The 23,102-nt window shown below is 42.3% G+C and overlaps 1 protein-coding gene across 1 annotated transcript in view; it reads left to right on the plus strand.

Annotated features, from left to right (window-relative positions):
• Positions 1-23,102, plus strand: part of LOC121607448 (membrane-associated guanylate kinase, WW and PDZ domain-containing protein 2-like) — a 73,752-nt gene that overhangs the window by 17,367 nt on the left and 33,283 nt on the right. Inside the window, exons 2-4 of the mRNA XM_041938245.1 lie at positions 2,520-2,636; positions 18,672-18,791; positions 22,371-22,595. Coding sequence (XP_041794179.1) covers positions 2,520-2,636; positions 18,672-18,791; positions 22,371-22,595 — 462 coding nt within the window. The remainder of the gene's footprint in view (positions 1-2,519; positions 2,637-18,671; positions 18,792-22,370; positions 22,596-23,102) is intronic.

Below are 23,102 nucleotides of genomic sequence, written 5' to 3' on the forward strand. Positions count from 1 at the left end.
GTTCTGTGTTGGTGTTTGTTTATTCCTTGTAATCAGACCAAACCTTGCCCAAGACGGCGCTCAAGGCATCTTCACTGGCGTCTGCAGCTGTGAGCTCATCAGCCCTCCGTGTGCGTATGAGTGTGTGTAACCTCAGTGGGACATATGCTGCTGCTGCTGCGTTTCACAGTATTTCTCTCTAGCCAGTGACGTTTACACAAGGTCAAACAGGGAGAGCATCTGGTGGGTGAGATGCGGAGTATTTGAGGAATGTCGGGGAGCATCTGGGTAGACTCACAATGCACGCACACACACACACATACACACACACACAAAAAAACTCAGAAATACAGACACACGTCTACAAATGCTTTCACACACAAACATTTATTTCCTACTCTTACGGAATGTCTCCATCAGTTTTGCACACACACAAACACTTGCCATACAAATGCACAAACCCTCCAGTGCAGTAACAGCAGCAGCAGATAGGGGCTGCTGTAGGACTGTGGAAGCTCTTCAGCCAATCCGCTGCCAGGTTGTTTGGAGACTGGCTTCCCACTGGCACATCTCCTTCTCTTCTCTTTTCTCCCGACGGTCGTCGTCTCTCTCCATCTCCCCGCGTCTCTCTGCATCTCCCTTCCCCCTCATCCTCGTCTTCTTTTCTGGGATTAAAATTGGCTGCAGCCAGGTGCTGTGCATTTGTGCTGGTGCAGCGGTGGAGAAGCCGAGGCAGGACAGTGAGGTTTAACCGAGACGGCAGAAGATGTGCAGTGGTTGGTTACAAGGCTAGAGGACGCCTGGGAGGACAGGCTGTCTGTGGATGTATACCTGTGGAGAAAGGACTGCTTTTATTAACATCTGGGCCAGCTGCTAATGAGGTGCCAGGTCTGCACTGCCTTTCTTTTCACCCTTCCTGTCTCTCCATCTGTCTCTGTACATATATCGGTGTGTGTTGGTGTGCATGTATAAATTTGTGTGAGTCAGTGTGCATGTCAAAGATATGGCCTATGCTGGGATACATAGCTGTATGGTTTGACGTTTACCAATCTGAAAGATGCGATAGTCCTAATAAGGTTAATCAAGATTTCATCTTGTCTTCCTTTGTTTTTCGGGCTCTCTTCTCATCTCTCCTCTCCTCTCCTCTCCTCTCCTCTCCTCTCCTCTCCTCGCTGTTTGTGAAGCAATTCACAGTGCTTCACAGCCTCGCTAAAATGGTGTCAGTTTACATAAGATGTTATTCCAAAAGCATTCATTATTGCAGAATCATAGAATCACCTGTGCTAGCAACATACGTACAGATATCTGCTCTGGTGTCTGCCTGTGCAGTGTGAGCCCATGTAAAGATTTTCCTCTCCGATGGTATGCTGTATGTTCTCTTTGACGGGTGGGCGCTGCATTAATCTCAACCGGTAGGCCGAACATTGTCAAGTCAATCTGGCAGGAGGTTGCTAGAGTATGCATGAGTGACAAGACATGTTTTTCATTTGTAAATGCATGGCATGTAACCTCATCCCTCCCGCTGTCAAATGTGATTGTCTTGCATACCAAATGTTGTATAGAGAATAAGTTCTCCTCCTCTCATCTTACTGGGGTCTGTGGAACACAGATACTGTATGTTGTCCTGCTTCACTCATGTTTGCCAGTTATTTTACTGTGTTTCAGTTCAGTGACTTAATGAGAGGGACGACAGTTTGTATAGCAAATAATAAGATGAGACAGAGTCAAACATGAAGTGGGGTGAGCTTCTGTCCTCTGTAGGCCTTTGTCACCCAACCTGCTGACACTGCATATTTAGCCCCAAGGGGATCACTGGTTTACACAATTTCCATGATGTGTGTGGGTGTGTGCACATGCACATCAGTGTGTGTAGTGGCCTCTGCAGTTTTAGTTGGGTGTGAAAATCAGTGGAAGCTTTCGATCTGATTAAGCCATTTTCCTTCATATTCAAAACTTTCTTTAACATCCTTAACATTCAGTTCCCCCCTGTATCTCTCTATCATCTTCATTCTTACTCTTCACTGTCTGACAGTTGTTACAAGCTGTACATTTTGTATCAGCTTGTTCAAACTCTTTGTTGGAACAAAGAGTAATGTTTGCACCGAGAGAAATATTTAAACTCAAAGATGAATGTTTTTTTTTTTATGGCTGCACCATTGCAACAAACTGAAATATTCTGTGTGTCTTGTGAATTCTGCCTGACAAATGTGGTATCTTTGGAAACTTTGGGATCTCCACTAGAATTTAAAAGTCCTGTGAGTTTGAGCAGTGTTTGGCTGCATGGGTTTGACAGCACAAATGTGAAATGACTGGCCTGCTGGGCAGACTGTTTGTTCTTGGAGTGAAATCCTTTCAGTTGTTTCCAATACAGTGTCACTCGCATCATGATTGAGCTAAAGACAGGCTTTTAATATCTTTATACCAAATAAAAGATTATTGGAGGTCACGCCAACAAAGTGCCACTTGCAGGGCTTGTGTGTTATACATGTTATGAAATGAAAGCAAGCTCTAATCTCTCTCTTCCCATGTTTGGCTTTCAGGTGGGGTGGTTGACAAGGATTTGCGGCACTACCTCAACCTGCGCTTCTCCAAGGGCTCAGTGGACCACGACCACCAGCAGATCATCAGAGACAACCTCTACCTCCGCACCATTCCCTGTAAGTCTGCATCACTCCTTCAATCTTTCCTTCACTCCTCTTTGATCTTCTCATCTCTTGTCTCATTGTGTCTGTAATTGTTTTTTTCATTGTCTCTCTGTCTTGCTAAGCTAGAGTCTTAGATTTTCCCATTGCTCCTCCTCCTCCAGCTCTATTCTGTTGTCTTTCTCTGTTTTAGTTTCCCCTCCTTGCCCTCAGGGACGTTGCCCTTGTATTTTTTTTTTCATCACATACTCGCTCTTTCTCTCCGTCTCTCGCCGTCTATCGCTCCTTCTTTTCTCTCAATCGTCCGGCTGCTGAGCTCTTAGCCTGAGGTTTCCACGGCAACCACCCTCTTGTCTCGAGGCTTGCGTTGCCTTGACGCCCTACCCCCTTCAGCACACGCTAGACATGCACAACACTCACACAGATATACAAAGATAATAACATGTCATTCTCTTGGATACATTAGGAAGATGTTTCTTTTATTTGTACGTGAGAAATTCTACAGGCTCGACACACAAATCCTCACACATGCTTCGTGCCTGTGGGTCATGTGTGGACGTGCATGTCTTTGCTTACATTTTGTTATCAGTGCTTGTGCCTGTTGCCGATGTCATTGCCGTGATTGACATTGAGAGGTGTTGTCCCCAGCAGCTCCGCCTGCTGTCAATACACCGGCCAGCTCATGAATCAGCTACTCTGGAGACTGAAGCCGCTCTGATGCTCGACTCTGCAGAATACATGTTAGTCCTTTCATGCAGCATGTGGATCTGTGATTTGATGTTTGTTGAAGGGCTTTGAACTCGTCTGCTGTGTTTCAGTAGTCTCTGTTAATAAGCTTAGTCATGTTGTCTGGGTGTTTTGCAAGCAAAGGTGGTTGAGTTGGATCAACTGGCCTTTTGGCTGTTTGCGAACAGACAGATTCTGGTACAGAGCCATAAGAAGGCAAAGCTAGCATTTGACGTCAGTGATAGTTGTTTTAGCGTTGGCTGAGCGCTTCTACTATACTAGATGTCCCTTGCCGGTGTGTTGAGCCGCTGACACAGAAGTGATTGTTTAATACGCTCCCACAGCTGCACAGTTCCTGAACCCCCCCCATTTTCCTCTCCTCCCTCCCTCCCTCCATCTCTTTGGTTCACTCTTCGCTCTCTCATGTTCCCCCAGTCTCTCCCTCCTTCTTTGCCTCTTTGATTTCCGTTGGTCACCACCTCACTCTATCATATTTTCTCTCCCTTTTAATTTTAACACCAGACGGCCCACCCTCATTCTCCCTCCTTCTTCCTTTCCCTTTTTCTACCATTCTCAGCTTGTTGACTGGGTAATAGTGCAGTGAAGGTGGACTGACAGGGTGATGACTGAGGTGATGGGGACTGGCTGAGGTTCAACACTGCAGGTCCTCACACACTTCAGCCCTGTTGAGATTGAAGGATGGCATGGGCCCCTTTTGGTAGCAGGAACCATAGTTTTGTCACCACTTTTCAATTATTGCCGCCTTGCAGCCCTTTAGGAGAATGGAAAGACAGTTATTCTGTGTGATGTGTGAGCGGTAATGCCATCCCCATAATTAACTGCCTATCACTTAACAAAGCAGATACAGTGTAATGAAGATTATAGGAATCCCAACTCATAGACCTCCTGCACGACAGCTTTGAATCATATGCCGACTATTTGAATGACATCTAAATACATGTGCTATTACAGTGATTCCCCAAATTTGTCTTAATCTAACCAAACTGATTTAATTTGATTTTGGTCAGCAGGTCATCTCTACTGCATGTGAGGATGTTTCATATACATTCTCTCCATGACTTCCTGGCACAGCATCAGAGAACTAAAAAACCTGGTTGTTGTGCTGCTCGTGCCCAGCAGGCTGTTTGTTGTTGTGGTTTGGAGCGTTATAAAATCAGTGTTTTTCTCCCGTGTCTGCAGCGCTCTGACCATGCTGTCAGTGCGAGTCTGTCAGCTTGACAAGCAGACGCCACTCTGCATCACAACATGCTGTCACACTGAAGGACGTAGGAGGAGGTGTGTGTGTGTGTGTGTGTGTGTGTGTGTGTGTGTGTGTGTGTGTGTGTGTGTGTGTGTGTGTGTGTGTGTGTGTGTGTGTGTACAGCTAGAAGGCTCACATGTTGACATCAACTCCTGCATCCTGTTACATCACTTGGCTCAAGGATCGGCCATTCTCATCAAAAATAATGAATTGAATGTAATAATTTGCGGTCTGATATTAATAAATTTATTCACATGTAAGGTTGCCTCAAGGCTGCCTGCTGTGTTTGTCTTTGTATGTGAATGTTTCTTTTTCACATGCATTCACACTTCAACAAGCACGCTTACCGAACACTTGCAGGACTGCCACTTTTAAGAACATACACATATTTTCACCCGAGAGAGACTAAAACTAAATTGCAGACTGATGTGAAAATGAAAGGAATAAACCAAATCATGCAAGAGTGAATCGATAGTTGCAAAATGTGTGAAGCAGAAGAAAACAAAAAGGCTGAGAAGGAGAATTTGGCAGGGATGGAAGGGGAATAAGATCGGCATCACAATTTACAGGTTGAAACATGTTATTGTCGCTATTTGATAGTCTGTCTTACTTCTTAAGCCTTTGAGATGAAACATTTAACAGCACCATTTCACTTCATTCACAGGCATCACTTGACCAGAGGCCAGAGCACCTGCTGTTGAGGAATTCAGAGAAGAGTTTTAGATGGCTTTGCTCTCTGCATACGGACAGTGTAAATGCCTCTTTGATATGAGGGCTGGGGCTGTGCAACATGACCAAATCTCAAAACCTGTTATAGGTCATCTCATATCCTGACGATGCGAAGTATGACATAGTCAATGCATGGGTTATATAAAATGACCACATGGAAAAGGCCAAAAATAGAAGATACTTACTCATATCTGATTATTTTTGTCCTTTTACTTAGAATTTTCAATTAAGCACATTTGACACGATTTTTGTATAGTGGTAAAAGAGGCTAGTGGTGTTTTAGCCTGTTGTGGTGACCATCCTGAGGCACAATTTGCAAAGTAGGGTTTTCTGGTCAGACTTTTCATCTCCAAACCACATCCTTTCGCCAGAAGTAGCCTCTCTTCCCTCTTGAGGATGAGCTCCTAGTTTGGTCTTAGCTGAGTCCTTCTCGTGTTCGGAATCACCCTGTTTTGTGTCGCTCTCCTCCACATTTGTTTGTGTTGCCTTCATGCAAATTTCCTGGCTGCATCCATGCTGTGTGAAAGAATGCAAAGCATTGTCCAAATGAAAAATATTGCAGTGAAGAGTGACAGTATAATGTATATCATCATATCGCACAACCAAAAGTGGTGCTGGGAGTGTAAGAATTTTGACATGGAGCTACAGGAGTGAGAAGATCTGGAAAATATATTGGGGGAAGCAGAGAGGTGTGGTTACAGTAAATGGAGAGAGAGAGAGATGGGAGGGAAGATGATGGATGTGGACATAAGGAAAGAGGCCCTGTGAGAAGATGGAAAACGGGGAGAGGACAGGAGGATAGGTGGTAAAGAGGACGAGATCAGCAGGGGAGAGATGGGGCTGGAAGAAGAGAGTGGACAGAGGATAGAAATTGAGAAGGAGAGAGTCGATGTGAGAGGATGGGAAGAGGATGAAGGGATGAGCAGAGCAGAGACGTAGGGAGTAGAAGGGCGGACGTGCATTGAATGGGGGTAGAGGGAGATATGAGGGCACCTCGTAAGTTATTCCCCAGAGAACCATCTCCTCCCCTCTAGTCTACTCAGAGGCATCAGTAAAAGGCTCTAAAAATAGCTTCAACAGTGAGCACCACGTATCTCTACTCAGATAGCCTATAAATACATGCAGCTTCTGTCACTTCACATCCGCTGCTCTGGACACATGCTGCCCCACAGCTTCACAGCCTCCGACAGGGAATCCTCCTCTGGAGACTACAGAGGAGGAGCAGATAAAGATGTTGTTGAGGAACATGGCCAAGATGCTTCGGGTGATGATGGGCCTGGCGGACACTGCTGATGATAATGATAGCAGTAATGAAGATTGCTATCTGCAGATGATATGATGAAATTTGTGGGAAATAAAACCTTTTAACCCCAATGCATGTAGAACATTTTAGTGCATATTCGTGTGCAAGATTCGTGCAGGTTATCAATGTAAACGATAACAAGAATGTTAGTTTCCCTTTGCAAAATGCATCAGACAGCTCTCTGCAGCATTATACAGCTTGACAAAATAGCTCACTCCATGCCCCAAATGATTAAAAAAACAGAATGCTGTCAACATAATGTGAACTTGTCAAGTGTTTTTATTGACACCAATGTCACAGCCTAAGGAAACGTTGTCAGCAGATATACATACTCTATTTAGATGCATAAATGTGTATGTTTTAGAATAAGTAAATCATTTTTTGATAGTGTAGAAGGCATAGATATTATTAAATTAGATTTTTCAACCAACACAACAAAATAATCGTGCATCTACTGTGTTCAGCACCTAACATAAGCTTTCACCCCCTTTGTGTTATAATTTATTATAACAATAATAATTTATATATTTCATTTATAATATATTGTTGCAACAAAAACAATAGGCAAAAAAAGCAGACATCTGCTGGATACACATGTGTTCACCCCCCCCGAGTCAATACTTGGTAGAACCACCTTTGGCTGTAGGTTCAGTCAGATTAGGATACTGTCTATGAACAGCAAACTTTAAGTTTCATCGCAGATTCTCAATTAACAGGATTTTTTTTTTTTGCCTTAAACCATTCCAATGTAGCTCTGGCTATATGCTTCACATCGTTGTCCTGCTGGAAGGTAAAAGTCCACTCAAGTTTCAAGTCTCTTGCAGACTGAAACAGGTTTTCTTCAAGAATTGTCCAGTATTTTGGCTCCATCCCCTCACTCCTGTACAGTTTCCCAGTATCAGTAATGAAAAGCATCCCCATGGCATGATGCTGCTGCCACCACAGTGTTTCACTGTGAGGATGGTGTGCTCAGGGTGATGTGCAGTGTTTGGTGTCCGCCACCCAACATTTTGCACAACAGCCACAGAGTTCAATTTTGGCTTCATCTGACCAGACTACTGTCTTATGGCAAACTCCAAACAGGATTTCTTATGGCTTTCTCGCAGCAACAGCTGTCTTCCCGCCACTCTTCCATAAAGGCCAGATTTGTGAAGTGCATGACTGATAGTTGTCCTGTGGACATATTCTCTGACCTCTGACCTCCGCAGTGGCCATTTGCCTCTTGGTTGCTTCTCTGATTAATGCTCTCCTTGCCTGGTCTGCCAGTTTAAATTGATGGCCTTCTCTTGGTAGATTTGCTGCTGTGCCATGTTCTTTGCATTTTGCCATGTGAGATATTCTAAACATGGGATATTGTTTCCTAACCCAGCCCTGCCACAACTTTATCCACAACTTCATCCCTGACCTGTTAGGTCAGCTGCTTGTTTTTCATGATGCTCTTTGGTAATGTTCTCTAACAATCTCTTGAGTTCTTCATGTAACTGTTGTATTTATATTAACTAATTATATGACTTCTGAAGGCAACTAATTGCACATGATCTTAGTTCACGGTTTCACAGCAAAGGGAGTGAATACATATTGTTCATCATATTCAGTCATTTTGAAAGCCATGCAATATTTCACTCCCACTTCAAAATCGTGGACTATTTTGTATTGGTGCGTTACACACAGCCCCAATGAATCCATTTTAATTTGAGGGGCATAATATAGCCAAAAACCAAAAGTAAAGTGATTGAAACAGAAACCATAACACAGTAAATTCATATAGTGTATAGTACTGAAGTATGCTTACAGCAGTATGTCATTGATGCAGGTGTATTTAAATAAGACACAACATCACTTCTCATATCCCAAAATCAATGAGCAGTTTCTCTCTATATATGCTTTTTAGATGTCTTTGTGCTTTCTATGTACACTTTTTACAATGCAAACATTTGCACATCAGTATGTAGAAATACAAAGATGGCACTGATGCTGGTGTTTGAGCTTTAGTTGACATTAATGGAATAAGTTTATAACTTTTCTCAGTGAGTGTTTTTTTTTTTTTTTTTTTAATTTGGTCATTAGAGTGCTGTGCTGCTTGTGTGAAGAGTTTTGAAAGTGTGAACTGGGATTGGCTTGCTAGCAGTAAAAAAAATTGCCATAATCATTTATTTTTCTTCTTTTGTAGATTTTTGTAGTCTTCAGAGTAAATTGCTTTAAAAAATTGGAAAAATAAAAGCAATCATCAGTGGTCAAGGGCAAGAGAAAAGATCACAAGTACAACTGGTCACTGTGTGTTTGCCAGTTAAAGTCTTATATTGCACTTTTCTCTGCTTTTCTCACCTTCATTTGTACAGTTACACTTCTATGACCTTTTGGCTCAGACAACATGGTTGCCAATGTCCTGTAAGTTAATCATTCATTATTGAAAATCTGCAATCAGGTGGACACTTGGTACCAAAATCTACACCTCCAAACGAACAGTCAGTCCATTCATCTGTGATGATTTCCTCAGCAAAGGAAGGTGTCACTGCAGTGAGCTACCAAATTCTCCCACCTCCATCTGTGTTTGATTCTCTAAATTTGACTGGCTGGAGAAAAATACGTGATTTTTTGTATCCAAAAGCGCGTTCTGAAATTAAACCAAGATGTAGGTTCAGATTTTTGATGTGTTGTGGATGGAACACATTCATATTAATTAGCAACTGGTTAAATCTTGTTTATAGATTGCTGATTTTCTCATATTTATAGTTACAATATGGATGTGAGTGGGCATTAACCACCTAATTTGGTACTGTGACTGATGATGACAGGAAAGGAAGAGGAGTGATAACAGTTATTTGAGGATATTTGTCATGATGTTAATAATGAAGTTGGATGAGGTGATAAAGAGAAGATTGATTTTGTGTGTGTTTCTATTTCAGATTGATTGTACATCTGTATGCACAAAAACACCGTATACACTGTGTTTGCGTACAACTGTACATGCACGTATGCGTTTTTTTAAAACTTGTTGCTATGATTATTCTGTTTGTGTGTTGAGATTTAATAGGCTTAGCTGATGAATAATGAAAGCGTTACACGCCATTCTCTGTCGAGAGTGTGTGCGAATGCTTCTATATGTGAAAGAGAGAGAGTGAGAGAGAAATACATTATCCCCCAGGGACTCTCTCCTTAAAGGGGTGATTTGCCTGCTGGCTTGCTCTTGTTAAAGGGCTGGCTGACATGCTTTGATGTGGTTCTGTGCTCCCTGCAGTTTGATTGGCACACTGGATTAATGTTGTTTCACAGATGAAAGAAACTGCAAGGGAATGATATGAATTTTCTGAAAGGAAAATAGCAAATATTGAACATGATTAATGAACTGGTTATGTTTGCAAAGTGCTTTCCATGTTGAGCTCCGGACAGGTGTCATCTCATCTCTTTTTCCTCTCCTCGGTATGATCTTCTCACTCAGCAGCTAATCACAAAATGAGGTTCCTCTAAAGTCTTTTATATTTGTGTTCCTGACTCTAGTTTTACCTCTCATCCTCCTCCTCCTCACCCCATGTCTCTGTCTGTGCTACTTCTAAGATCAGAGTAATGTGCAGTGATGAGCCAGGTGCTCAGTGAGCAGCTTGTCCTGTGATGGTCAGTAAGCGCTGACACCTTAGAGAGTTCAATTGTTTACTCTGGTCAATCTTTTTACCTCTCCACACACGCGCACACACACACACACACACACACACACACACACACACACACACACACAGCTGCACACACTGCATACCAAGCACTACACACCAGCTCTGTGTGTGTGTATCATCGTGACCCCCACTGTCGTCCTGCGTCAGCCAGCTCTGCAGACTAATAAAGGTGCTTTTCAGCCTATCAGGGCTGATTTTCATCACCACAGGACACACCTCAGTACAGAAGCAATTTCTCAATGTCACCCAGGCAGCAGCTCCGCCAGACGCTGATCCACTATCCAACACAGTTGTCTTTACAGGTACTAGTGGACCTGACAGACAGAAAATCCAGACATGATGTGGCTGTTTCTAACCAGAAGTAACTTTTTTTTACTCTTATTTTATTTTATAATCATTACATGTGGAAAAAATGTCCACTAGCACTCATAATGCCACAACATTCATTGTACCTTGCAGTGAAAGGAATTGTTTTGACATTTTGGGAAATACCCTCCTTCGCTTTCTTATGAGTTAGAAAAGGATATTGATACAGCTCTTATGTCTGTATTGTAAATGTGGATCAGGGGCATGTTAACTAAGCTTAGCATAAAAACTGCAAACTGGGGGAAAACAGCCAGCCTGGCTCTGTCTATCCACAGGTAACAAAATATGCCTAAAAGCACCCCTAAAAATTACAAATTAAGTAGTTTGTTTAATCTGTACAAAAAAGCAAAATTTAAAGACATCAGTTTGCCATTTTACGGGGGGGCTATGTGCTGTGCTGTTTCTTGGCCGAGACCAGTCACTTCCTGGAGCCTCCACTGGTTGCCTGGCAACTGGTCCCAGCCAAGGAATAATCTTGCACATAACCCCCTGTAACATCAACATGTCCTTTTTTTCACTTTGGTTGTTGTATGAATTAAACAAACAAGTTACATGTCAGTTAGTTGGCCAGTTAGCCAAACTAGCTGCCCCCAGTTTCCAGTGTTTATGCTAAGCTAAGATAACCAAATGGTGGATGTCCTATTATATTTACTGTACGGACTACAGGTATCGATGTGCCACTCTTGGCAAGAAAGCTGATACATGCATTTCCCCAAACTATTTCTTTAACAAATAAGTAGAAATTAAAAGTAATATGAATGATTAATGGAGTTTTCTACTTTCTACACTCAGAGGTTATACATTCTTTAAAGAACTGGCTTTATCTAAACTAGATGACCAGATGCTGTCTGCAGTAAGACTTCATCACAGCTTTATCAGCTGTTAAAACTCTTTAAAATCTGTCTCAGAGTACACTGAAAGACAGTGTATATTACAACAGTGTGCCTTTGACTCTGTAACTGAGTGAGCATCCCAATGTCACATCCATCCCACACACTTTGTCACTGCTGACTATGGCTACACTGAATCTGTTGGGGGCAAAAGGTCCTCCTGCCCTGGGAGTGATTTACACCGGAGAGGCAACATCCAAGTCCCTGAGTCCTCCCAGCCTGCAGCCCCCATCTGCTTAAACACTACTTGAATAACTTTGAGAAAGCCAGGTGTGGCTCTCAGTGGCCAAACTGTGATGGTAATTGATTGATGGAGTGCAAGGAAGTGAGGCGCATAGACCTGCAGCTCTGCAGAGCAGCAAAATGGCTCCAGTTTCGGACCTCTGAGACTGTAACCAGTAAAACGGCTATGTATGCGAAACGGCGGAGTGTCATGTCTGACATAAGTATTATTTTCCTACAGCTAATGTAGATGTTGCAGCTTGTTACCATGGCAAGACTGTGTTGCCAGGCACTGACGTGTTGTCGTGGTAGCAGACGCTCCTGTCAGAGTGTTGCCATGTTGCGTCGCTGTATCTGTAGCCTGGGCTTTGTAGTGTAAATAAGGGTGTCTGTGTGTGCGCTCGATCATACCTCTCCTATAGACCTGCTGTCACGCTTACATCTGCCAACCGGGAAGAAGGAAAAGGAGGAGGTGGGGTGAACAGTGAGAGTGAATGAGACGCGAGACCAAAGTGCGAGACGGAGCTTGAAGGAGAGACAAAAGAAGTGAGGAGGATAACGAGGGGAAGAGGGAGCGGATTAAAAAAGACAGAGAGAGAGTAATGGGGACAGAGAGCACCAACAGAGGAACAAATGGATAGAAGAGCACTGAGGTAAATTGGAAACGAGAGGAAAGTGAAAGATAGAGGATAATGAAGCAGGGCAATTTAAAAAGATTAGATAGATAGATGGATGGATGGATGGATAGATAGAAGTAAGACTGAGACAGTAAATGAATAAGAAAGCAGCAGTGTGTGTAGTGCGAGAAACAAACACAGACAGTCCTCTCATTCCTCTTTGCTCTCTTGCTGCCATGGTGCTCTGCTTGCTCTCTGTGAAAGGGATTCTGGGTAAACAAGTTCAGGGGTTTGAGGACAGTGTATTCCATCTCTGTATTTTGTATTTGTATGGTTGCGGGATTGTGTCTTGAAACCTAGTGTTACCCATGTATTCCCTCTTGGGTAGCTTCAAAATGAGATTGAATAGAAAAAATGTAATGTCCTGTGTATCATTTTATGTACTTTTCATAGATCTCAGTGTGAAATATGGGAAATAATTAGAACCAATGGGATCTTTCCTGGAATTTAGGAAAGGTTGACACTCAGCTGCACAACATTAGCAGTGATGGTCCTAGCAAAGCATCTGACACGTTTAACAAATTGCAACATGTCTCAATTCAGATGAAAATACATGCATTCAGAAAATAAACGTCTCTTTCCACCACATGCAGCATTTTAGGTTAGGTTCGACATACATTAAGCCCAGAGGAAAAGTGTACTATCAAATGTGTACCTGCATGTTTGAATCCTCCTTATCCAGCCCACCTGGGGATTATTGTGAAAGAGTGTCATGCCTGTTCACCTTACAGAGAATATTTTTAGTTACTGTTAGATTTGGCATTGCCTCTTTCTCTGTAACAAATTCCCTCTAACTCTCAAAGCAGCTTGGTGGCTCTGATGGATGATACGCTGAAACCAAGAGGGGTTTGTGAGACTAACACAATCCGTATATGTGCACATTGAGACACAGAGGTGGAATCTCAGGTGGGACCATGTGTATCTAGTTTTTCTCAGATGGGTTTGTTGCTCAGTCCAATTAATGTACAATTGTTGTGTATTATGGTTACAAATAAAGTAGGACTCATTCTTTTCAATGATGAATCTCAAAACTGTGGAGGACATAATGATACCTATAGCTCTGCGCCTACATTTTAAAGTAATAACTATTAATATGAAAGATACATGTGGTTCCCCTCATCCTCGCTTTCTTGTTCCCACACAAAATCATGTTGAGACTGTATCATTTGACCACCTTCCCCCACCCTTTATTATGATAATCAGTCCATCGATAGTCTATTTTTAGCTCAGAATTTCCCCCGCTCTGCTTCTCCCACTTGGTGACTTCCTGTCTAATTATACAAACATGCATATGAATACACGTGCATGTTCTCGAACTCACTCGCAGACTGCTATGGATGCACACTGAGGTTAAGCAATCATGCTTTTTTCCCCTCTCACTGTCTCTTTCAGTTTGTTCTCTGCTTGCCACTATTCTGCCACTCTATTATTTAGCAAAGGTCTTTGTCCTCTTATCGTCTGACACCCAGCTGAGTTATTTCAGTATATCAGCTATTTTAGCTTTTCCTCCAAATGGAATTTTCTTGTTATGTTTCTACGTAATCTCTTTCTTTTTTTCTCTCTCACACGCACTCCCACCAACGTGAAAATATTCTGTAGCGCTCGTCATGGTTTGAGGCAGAGAATGTCTTCACCCCTAAAGTGGCAGCTTCGAAGCTTTTCTGTGCTATTATGGATTTAAGTCATTTAAGCCATAAATCTCTATGGCGCTCATACTCCTACTCGCAGCGTCACCTCTTAGAGGTTTGGCTACACTGGCTGATTGCAATGCAAAGACCATTTTTGGCTCACAGCCGACTTTATCCTTTATTAGCGAGAGCACGACATCCAATCAATAGTCAATAGCAGCAGTGCTTTTGGCTCAGGGGAAGCGTCGCTGCCTCCTCTCAGTACAGTCTGCTGCCATTTTTTAATTTGAGTACCTGTGCAGCTTGTCCTGCTTTGTTCAACTCATTTATTAAAGCTCTGCTTAGGAGTTTGTGTGGCTATGTGCAAAAACATTTGAAGAGAATATCTACTGAACTTAACTGAAGACATTGCAGCCTCATCCACAAAGGCTCCATAAATTATGGATTGTATTTTTGTAATTTTTGGCCTCTACCTGTGAGCCTTCGAGGGTAAGAAAAGGAAGTTGGTAAGGTTGATGATAGATGAATAGAGAGACAGGTAGCAATGGAGGCAGCAGAAACAGAACATGGATTTTGCGGGGGACAGTGTTTGTCTTAATAAAAAGGTCTACTTCACAGTTATTTAGTGGGTGTTGCTAAGGGGAAAGGATCAAGAGCGTAGAGTGAGGCAGGAAAAACAGGTAATGCGCTAAGCTGCTCTAAGAAGATATGTGTGAAAAGGAAGGAGGGAGGAAAACAGGAGTAGTCAGACTATCTGCCTATCTCAAGGCCAGATAGTCGATCAATATTCCCAGCTCAGATCCAACAAGATGCTCTCTCTCCCTTGCTTTCTCTGCTCTGTTGGTGTGTCCAGTGAGGGAAGCTGTGGGAGAAGACCATTGGCAGGTCATCAGTATTCCAGCAGGCTCTGCCTACTCTGGTGTGGGCAGCAGAATAATTTCATTCTGATCTTATAGATCAATAGCCGTACCCAGCGGAAGGCGACCAGCCCCGCCTGGTTTGCTGAGCTGCTGATGTATTCAGAGCAGGGCTGCACATTCGATAGATGCTCCTGTTCATGATTATTTTTTTTGTTTAACATGCAGTATAGTTCAGGGAGTGGGCCCCATTGTGCTGGTCTATGAAGCATCTTCACTTTTGTATTTGTTGTAGGGGATATAAAAGGATAGCCATTTCTTTGAGTATTGTAGAACAAAAGGATCAGAAACACCTGATGATATAATGCAGACTGATAAAATAGCCCCTAAATATACAAACCCTTTGACCTCTTTTTAAAGCTTATAATTTAATTTTTTTGTATAGGCTGAGTCAGAGGGGGTAGGGAAAGTATTTATTTTTCCTTATGAAATAATGCAGTCCAATAACACAAAAACTAAAGCCTGAAAAATACCATGGCCTTAAACAAATACTTCCAAAACTGGTAAAAAAAAAGCCCAAAACATTTCATACTTCCCAGTGGTAGTATTGTTTGTCAAGGGATGTCATATTGGGCTGCCAATAATTGAAAAACATACATATTTGCAGGGGGTGGACAGAGTTACACAATCACCTGTAATATGTAATGCAGTACAATACAATAACAGCCCTGCGATACTACAATTAGTTAGTGTAAAATGTATTTTTTTTGTTTAGACTGTGTACTAGAGTGTATGAAAGTATTCAGTTTACAATGAAATATTGCAAAGGAAGCAACAAATTCTTGCAACTGAGAAGCTCAAACCTGAGAAATTTTTGCACATTTTTTTTCTCTACTTCACCATTTTTGCTTGATAAATGACAGAATCTACTCATCAGTGAATAGTTGCTAGTCAACTAATTGATCAAGTCATCATTTCAGCTCTAAAGAACAGATATGGTACCTGTTATAGCTGAGATGAATACTTCACCAGCTGTCTAGCTTATTTTTGTTTTGTTTTTGGTGATGGTGGTGGCTATAGCTTGTAAACATATCTAAGGCTGCCAAATATTAGTACCACTGATGTACATTCATATCCTCATATACTCCCTTACCCTAACCCTCTACAATACAGGTAAGACCATCTGCAGGACTAACTCTTCTCTTTACCTTCATGTACTCAAACAACATCAACAGTAGCAGATATTAATATATTAATTTGATAGCCTCCTGTTATCCCATGGGACATCACACATGTCTTGGTGACACCTGTCAATTGCTTTACACTGCTGTCTGGTCATGCCATGCAGTGTATAGCCCTTTATGCTGCCATTCACAATATATTATATATAACAATATATCATGTGTTGATCAGAGTTGGTATACATCAAACAACATGGATGGTGGCACACATTCAGAGACACACATGCACACAGACACACACACATACAAACACACACGCACTCTATCACTTATACCTGCGGTGTGGTGTTGCAGATTTACGGTGTCCTGCTGAGCTGTGATCATCTTGGAGATGGGATTACTGTTGGCGCAGTTGGCATTTTCCCACCATTTAGTGTCACAAAGACAAACACACAATTGTGTGCATACATGTAGTGACACACTGACAGACATTGACAGACAGAATTCATTTGTACACACGAATTCCCCTATATAGCAGGGCAGGGCAATTAATTAGATTTTATTCTCAATTATGATTTTGGCAAAACAGTTATTGTGCCACATTCTGTTTCACAATGATGCTCTTGTTTTGTCTTGTGTTATAAATCGAGTGCACCACTTTCCTTTGCAGCGATGCACTTTTGCCCTTCCCTGAAAGCCCAAACTCACTGTCAGCCAGGCAGTGACATATTTAGTCCAGCTCAAGCCAAGATGATGGAAAGACAGCATTTGGTTGACAAAAAAAGGTAAAGCCAATTAAGCTGTTACAAGATATGACACATGGGTGCGCACAGCAAGTGTACGTACATACACATTCATGCACAGTGAACTTGTGTTGGAAGAGCAGGCAGGGCCGGTCGTTACGCACTGTGGCAGTCCCAAAACCACATACAAATAAGTCAAAAGAGAGCCCAAGCAAGTGACAGCTTGCAGTGCACACATTGGCTCTCTACAGTGATGACTGTGTGTGCATATCGTGCTCATTGCTGACAGTGGGTCGCTGGTCGCCAGTCATGCTCAGTACTGAATGAGTTAGAGAAAACTACAGACAGAGCTGACTAAAAAGACACAGTAAAGCCTATGTTGCTATCTTTTACATTTATAATATCATTTTTTTTTCTGTTGTTATGTTTATAACGTTAAATGAAATCCTCTCTTAAAAAGACAAGTTCAATAAATGCATGATGTATGATGCAGTATGAACAGTGTTGGGCCTTACTCATTAGGTGTGGCTGAGCCGCCAGCTCTGCTCCTGGTGATGAAGTAAATACAGTACAGAATGTTCAGTGGATGCACTACAGCAGCAAAGTGGTGACGGATGATCAATAGAGATCTAATGATTAAGATATCACACACTGGGAGAGTTGGAGGACCCTGCACTCCATGAGATGACTAACCCCGACTCACTGTGCGTGTGTGCGTTTGTGCGTGTGTACAACACATCCACCACCTGCTGTTTCAATATTCCTCGCCTCACACTTCAATTATGGTACTGCTAAGTGTAGTAACCCACCATTCATACCTGAGCATGTGTAGTATGTTTTTTGTTTGTTTCTTTGGTTGGTTGGTTTCTGTTGGCTGTCCACAGCCTTGTCACAACTGCTGATCGCCTTTTCAGACCTGTGCTCTTGAACGGTTGGAGCACAAATCTGACACTTCAGCCAGATCTGACATTCTGGTAGCAGCACGACCAGAACATCAGATCCGGTTAAAGCCACGGCCAGATCAATCGAACTTAGCTTTTACTGCATGAGTCCTGGGAAATGCTCTGAGAGTGGGCTCCCTCTCCACACACGGCCAATGACTGTTTCCAGGCATGATCAATGGAGAGCAGGAAACAACACCAGCGGACTTCACTGAGACTAAGCTGAAAGTCCACTTGGCAGAGACACAAACACAGCACCTCATTAAACTCAAAACTCCCATAGCTGCCATCACACAGCCGAGCCTCGACTGCAGCACTGATGGAGATCTCTAGAGCGTTGATGTAGGAAAGCTCTAATTGCTGCATGGTATTGTGGTGCCTCTGCATTCCTGCTGTTTCCACAATAATCCAATCGGCACAGTATTGTGTGCTGTGTAAGGAGGTTTGAGTTATGCTTGGTAAAAGTGGCGTATTGATTCACTCATTACTAAAACAGCACCGGATTAGCTTGTAGGGACTGAATGATGGCGATTTGCTGTTAGAGAACGCTTTCCCTGCTTCTTTCTAGCTGTCTCTCTCTGTCTCTCACTGTCACTCACACACAATTGTGTGAATGGATTTGGCTATAACAAGCAATGACTCCTCACTCAGCCTCTTCTGTTCCATTTCCTTTCCCCTCCCACTTCCTCTAATACACTTTGTAGCCTCAAATCTGCCGTCTTTTTCTGTCCAGACCCTTTTCTGGGCTCTTTCTCTGCCTTCCTGCCTTTTCTTCTCAAGTGCTCTATTTGACTCTGATGACCTCTCTCTCTTTCTCTTCCACTCTCTCTGTCTTTTTCACTCTCTGCCTCTCTGCAGGTACCACCAGGCAGCCTAAGGAGGGGGAGGTGCCAGGGGTGGACTACAACTTCGTGAGTGTGGAGCGTTTTATGGAACTGGAGCAAAGTGGAGCCCTGCTAGAGAGTGGAACCTATGAAGGTGAGTGTTGGGAGCGCTTTGGTGGCTATCTGCAAGACAAGTACAGGTGCTTGGGGAGCAAAAATGGGAGCATATGTTTCAGTAGACCTATTTTACTATTTTTAAGTTTAATCTGTCTTGTGCTACTGTGCAGATATCCTTACTTGATAGATCAGGTGTGTCAGATGACGCTCTTACACATAACATATGTAAACAAAATGAGTCTCTGCACAGAGTCATGTATTACAGCTGGTGGGCTTTGAACGGCTGGTTGACTACTTCAGTGTGTGTGTGGGTGTTTGTATGTGTGTATATGTGTGTGAGTGAGAGAGAGATTGCTGGATGAGTGCCATTTCCAAGTCATGTCAAGTCTGTGCATCTGCTTTGCTACACTGTCAGGGATACATCTACAGATGGGGGATTTGCTGGTTCATTTGCCCAGTAGCAGTTTTTGTGAGCATGTGCGGCAAAACACACTCACACAAAATATGTGGGTGAATGTGCATGTGTGTGTTTTTCCTTTTTACATGTTCCCTTCATAATTGTGTGTCTTTGCATGTTTACAGTGTATGTTTCCCTTAACACAGAGCTTACTTATGCCCACTGGAGAAAAGCTGTTTCTTTCTGGGTGGCTGCACTGGAGGTGCTGCAGCTCATTTTCTAATGCACATTAAAATAAGAGTGTAAAGAAGGAATGCGAGAGACAGGAGACAAGACAGCAAAAATGGGGGGAGGGGATTTAGAAGGCAGTGAAGGAGGCTGATATAAGACACGGAGTATCATCACGAAACTCTTCAAGGTAATTGTAGTGCAAGTGTCATGCAAGGCTTGGTGCACATAAGAGCTTGCATATGTGATGATATGAGATGAGTCACAACTGTGCATAAAGCCAAAATTCCTTCAGGCAAAACCAGGAGCATTCAGGATCAGGGGAATATTGGGTTTCTAAAACCTGTGTGGTGCATAAGGAGGAACTCTGGCCTAAACTTATCTCAGTATGCTTTATGTTCTGCAAAGCATCTCTTCAGGTTGTTCTTAAGCTTTCACAGGTGGGCGCTTGCTGCCTATGCAGTTTCATACTTGTGTCTACATATGCCTGTGTGTGCACATTTCTATTATATATACACATATATGTTTTTATATATAAACATATATGTGTGTGTGTGTGTGTGTGTGTATATGTATGTATATGTACATTATTTAGAGTATGTGATGTTCTGTTTGATGGGCAGCAGGATAAATGTACTTAGTGGGAAAGCCGTGGCTGTGATAGAGCCTTTCCTAATATCTGTCCACCTCCTGCTGGGATGAAAATAAACTGATGTCTGTGGACTCTTTACTGCTGATCCTCCTTTTGTCCTTTATTACTGCCTTTCTTCTTTGCTCAGCTGCTAGTCTTCTCCTGTTGCCCCTGTCCTATATCTGTTTCTCCGTAGTGAAACCTTGACTCCTCTCCTCTGTGCATGCATGCATGCATGCTTGCATGCTTGTGTGTGTGTGTGTGTTTTTCTTCTTTTTTAATCAAAGAAGCATCTATGTCAAAGAGAAAAGTATATTTTTGAGATTTTGAGAATGTTTCATTCTCCAGTAAGAAACCCTCTGGACCCTCATGTGTTGTACTTTTCTCTTCACTCTTCTGTACTTAATATCAGCCATCCTCTGATTTTTTTTTTCAACCAGCAGTACCATTACAGTGGGTGTGGAATGTCAGACGCCCAATGCTATTTTTGTGTTTTGCTTTTATTCTTATACTTGCGCCTCCAAACAGAGCTGCTTGCACCAACATGGGTGGAATGATGCAGCTGGTGTTATGTTCTCCAGATCAGGTGGCTCTGTACAGTTTTTGTAACCATTTTGATCATGCAGTTCTACCCATTTTTACCTGCTAATGTAATCCATACAGGTAATATAGCCTAATACAGCCGGCATCCTCAAGATATTTACAAGTAAAAATACTCTTAAGCTATATGTAAGTTTAGCTATACAGTAAACAAATTACTGAATGCAACCTTTAAATACTAACTAAAATGAAGCTATAGACAACACACAAATAATAATGGAGACATACATTGTCCTGAGACACTGTAGTTTTAGCCTGACTGCACACTATCATTATGTTCTAAAATAAGTTTATGTGCATCATTAAGCAGAGAAAGTACAGTGACAGGGCTTTGTTGACTTACAAAATACTCATTTATTTTAAAAAGGGACATTGCCTGCCCATTGGAAACATATTTAGGGTGCTGCATTTTATATTTGGAAATATCATCAAATCATTATTTACTAATTTATTATTATTCTCTTTTGTGCTTTAGGAGAGGCTAAAATCTCCCCCCCACCTCATTATGGACGCCGCCTGCTAAAAGGGATGCAATTGACGATTATTGAAACCCAAACTAATATCTCATTCCTACCACTAAAACTGTAAAAATCTCCCTCCAAATCTACTGTTCCACATCTGTCCAGAGTCCAAAGTTTAAGAAGAGTCAGCTTAATTATGGTGAACAGACGGCTGGTTTGGCCTTTTAGAGCCAGTTAACTAGTGAGTCAGCTAATTTAACATGGCAGCAGTGCAGAAGTTGTACTCCACCAAAAAAAGTAACATTGAAAGTGAGACTATCTTGCAAGATACATCCATTAAAACAAAACCTAAACCAGACCTTGATCGAATCTAAAGAAACCTGTGTGACTAAATTTTCTACTTGTAATCCAACAAAAGGTAATGAAACACTCATAGTTTTTAGGTTCAACCTGTCTTCATTGATTTTCTATTAAAGCTACACAGACTAACAACGTTTACGAACATAGGATCATAGGCTGTCAGTGTTTTAGCAATATTTATGTTATTTACATGTTAATATGTCTTGTTGGGTCCACTCTAAACATAAATGTAAGATGGTCCAACATGCATAAAAAAAGTGAAATCTGAATTGAGGCTGATTAGAAAGTCTTGATTTAGGTTATATACTGCAGACATAAAAGATTGCTGCCAATGTATGGCAGGGAGATGAGGGTACACTAGAGTCACTGTTATATTGTGGATGTCACAGGTTTGCAGTTTGTATCCTGCCTGTTATATTTTAGAGGAAATTGTCTTTCCACAATCTTTGACGGACTGGGGCCAGACACCAATAAAGACTAGATGATAAATTAGCTGTAAAATGCCTGGTGATCCTTTTTAGGTTTGGCTGGCAGTCATATAGGGTGTATGATGGGCTGGGAAAAATAATTCATAAGTGATGAAATGGAAGCACAGAAATGACACTGACTTCTGTGTGGGGGTTTGTACTCCCTCGCAATATTATATTATTTATTTTAGGAATTACAGCACTGGTGTCCGTATATTTTCAAATATAAATTGCAAGTCATTAAAGTCTGGATGCTGGATCCTGCTGTGTCAGTTCATGTTTTAAGGCAGGCAGGTCTGTCTGAAGATTTACACTATTATCCACAGAGCCTTATAGCTAAGTCAATCATCTGTTCCCATGAGAGTTAAACCTCTGCTATGCTTGCTTGACGGTGTTTTACATCACCTCAGATCCCTCCTCACTCATACATGTAGCCTATAGCACAAATGCCCCTGTGCCTCTCTGCCCTCAGATAACTTCTACGGCACACCGAAACCTCCAGCGGAGCCGTCCCCCGCAGCACCTCCTCTGAATGTAAGTGAGGCCCTGCTGCCTGGAGCCCGGCCCAGCGCCCAGGGCAAGAGGAAGAGGAACCAATCAGTCAGCAACATGGAGCAGCGTGCCAGCCTGGAGCCACCTGAGGAGGAGGAAGAGGAGAGCCCGGTTGTCAACGGCAATGGGGTGGCCATCACACCTGGTACTATAGGATGAGAGAGAACAACATCAATTTCCTGTTTTGGTGTTTCTATTACCCCATTTTCCATCTACTTGTGACAGAAATTAGATTCATACACGGTCTGTTTCACAAGTGCCGTGACCATGATGAAATTTCATAACATCATATTTAGAGAAAATCTGGTTTGAAGGTCTACACTGTCCCCTGGGTTATGTATTGCTGTCTCACTGGCATGATTGAGTAAAAACCAGAGAAAAGAGTCAGTTGTCATGGCAAATGTTACCTTTCCTTTTTATGGTGTCTGATGTATAAATCACAAGTCTCTTTTTTTCCTTTAACCCAGCTTCCTGTCTGCTGTCTTCCTTTTATACAGTCCAGCCCATGCAGACTGCTATAAAAGCTGAGAAGAAACTGTACCCTGTCCAGTCATTATAGACATTAACAGACTCTGCTTGCATGGGTGTGAACTGGACAGGTTCTCAATAACCTTACATAACCGAATGCACAAGGGCACCATAATGTCTCCGT

The sequence above is a fragment of the Chelmon rostratus genome, chromosome 6 (assembly GCF_017976325.1).
Source record: "Chelmon rostratus isolate fCheRos1 chromosome 6, fCheRos1.pri, whole genome shotgun sequence".
In the NCBI taxonomy this organism is placed as follows: domain Eukaryota; kingdom Metazoa; phylum Chordata; class Actinopteri; order Chaetodontiformes; family Chaetodontidae; genus Chelmon; species Chelmon rostratus.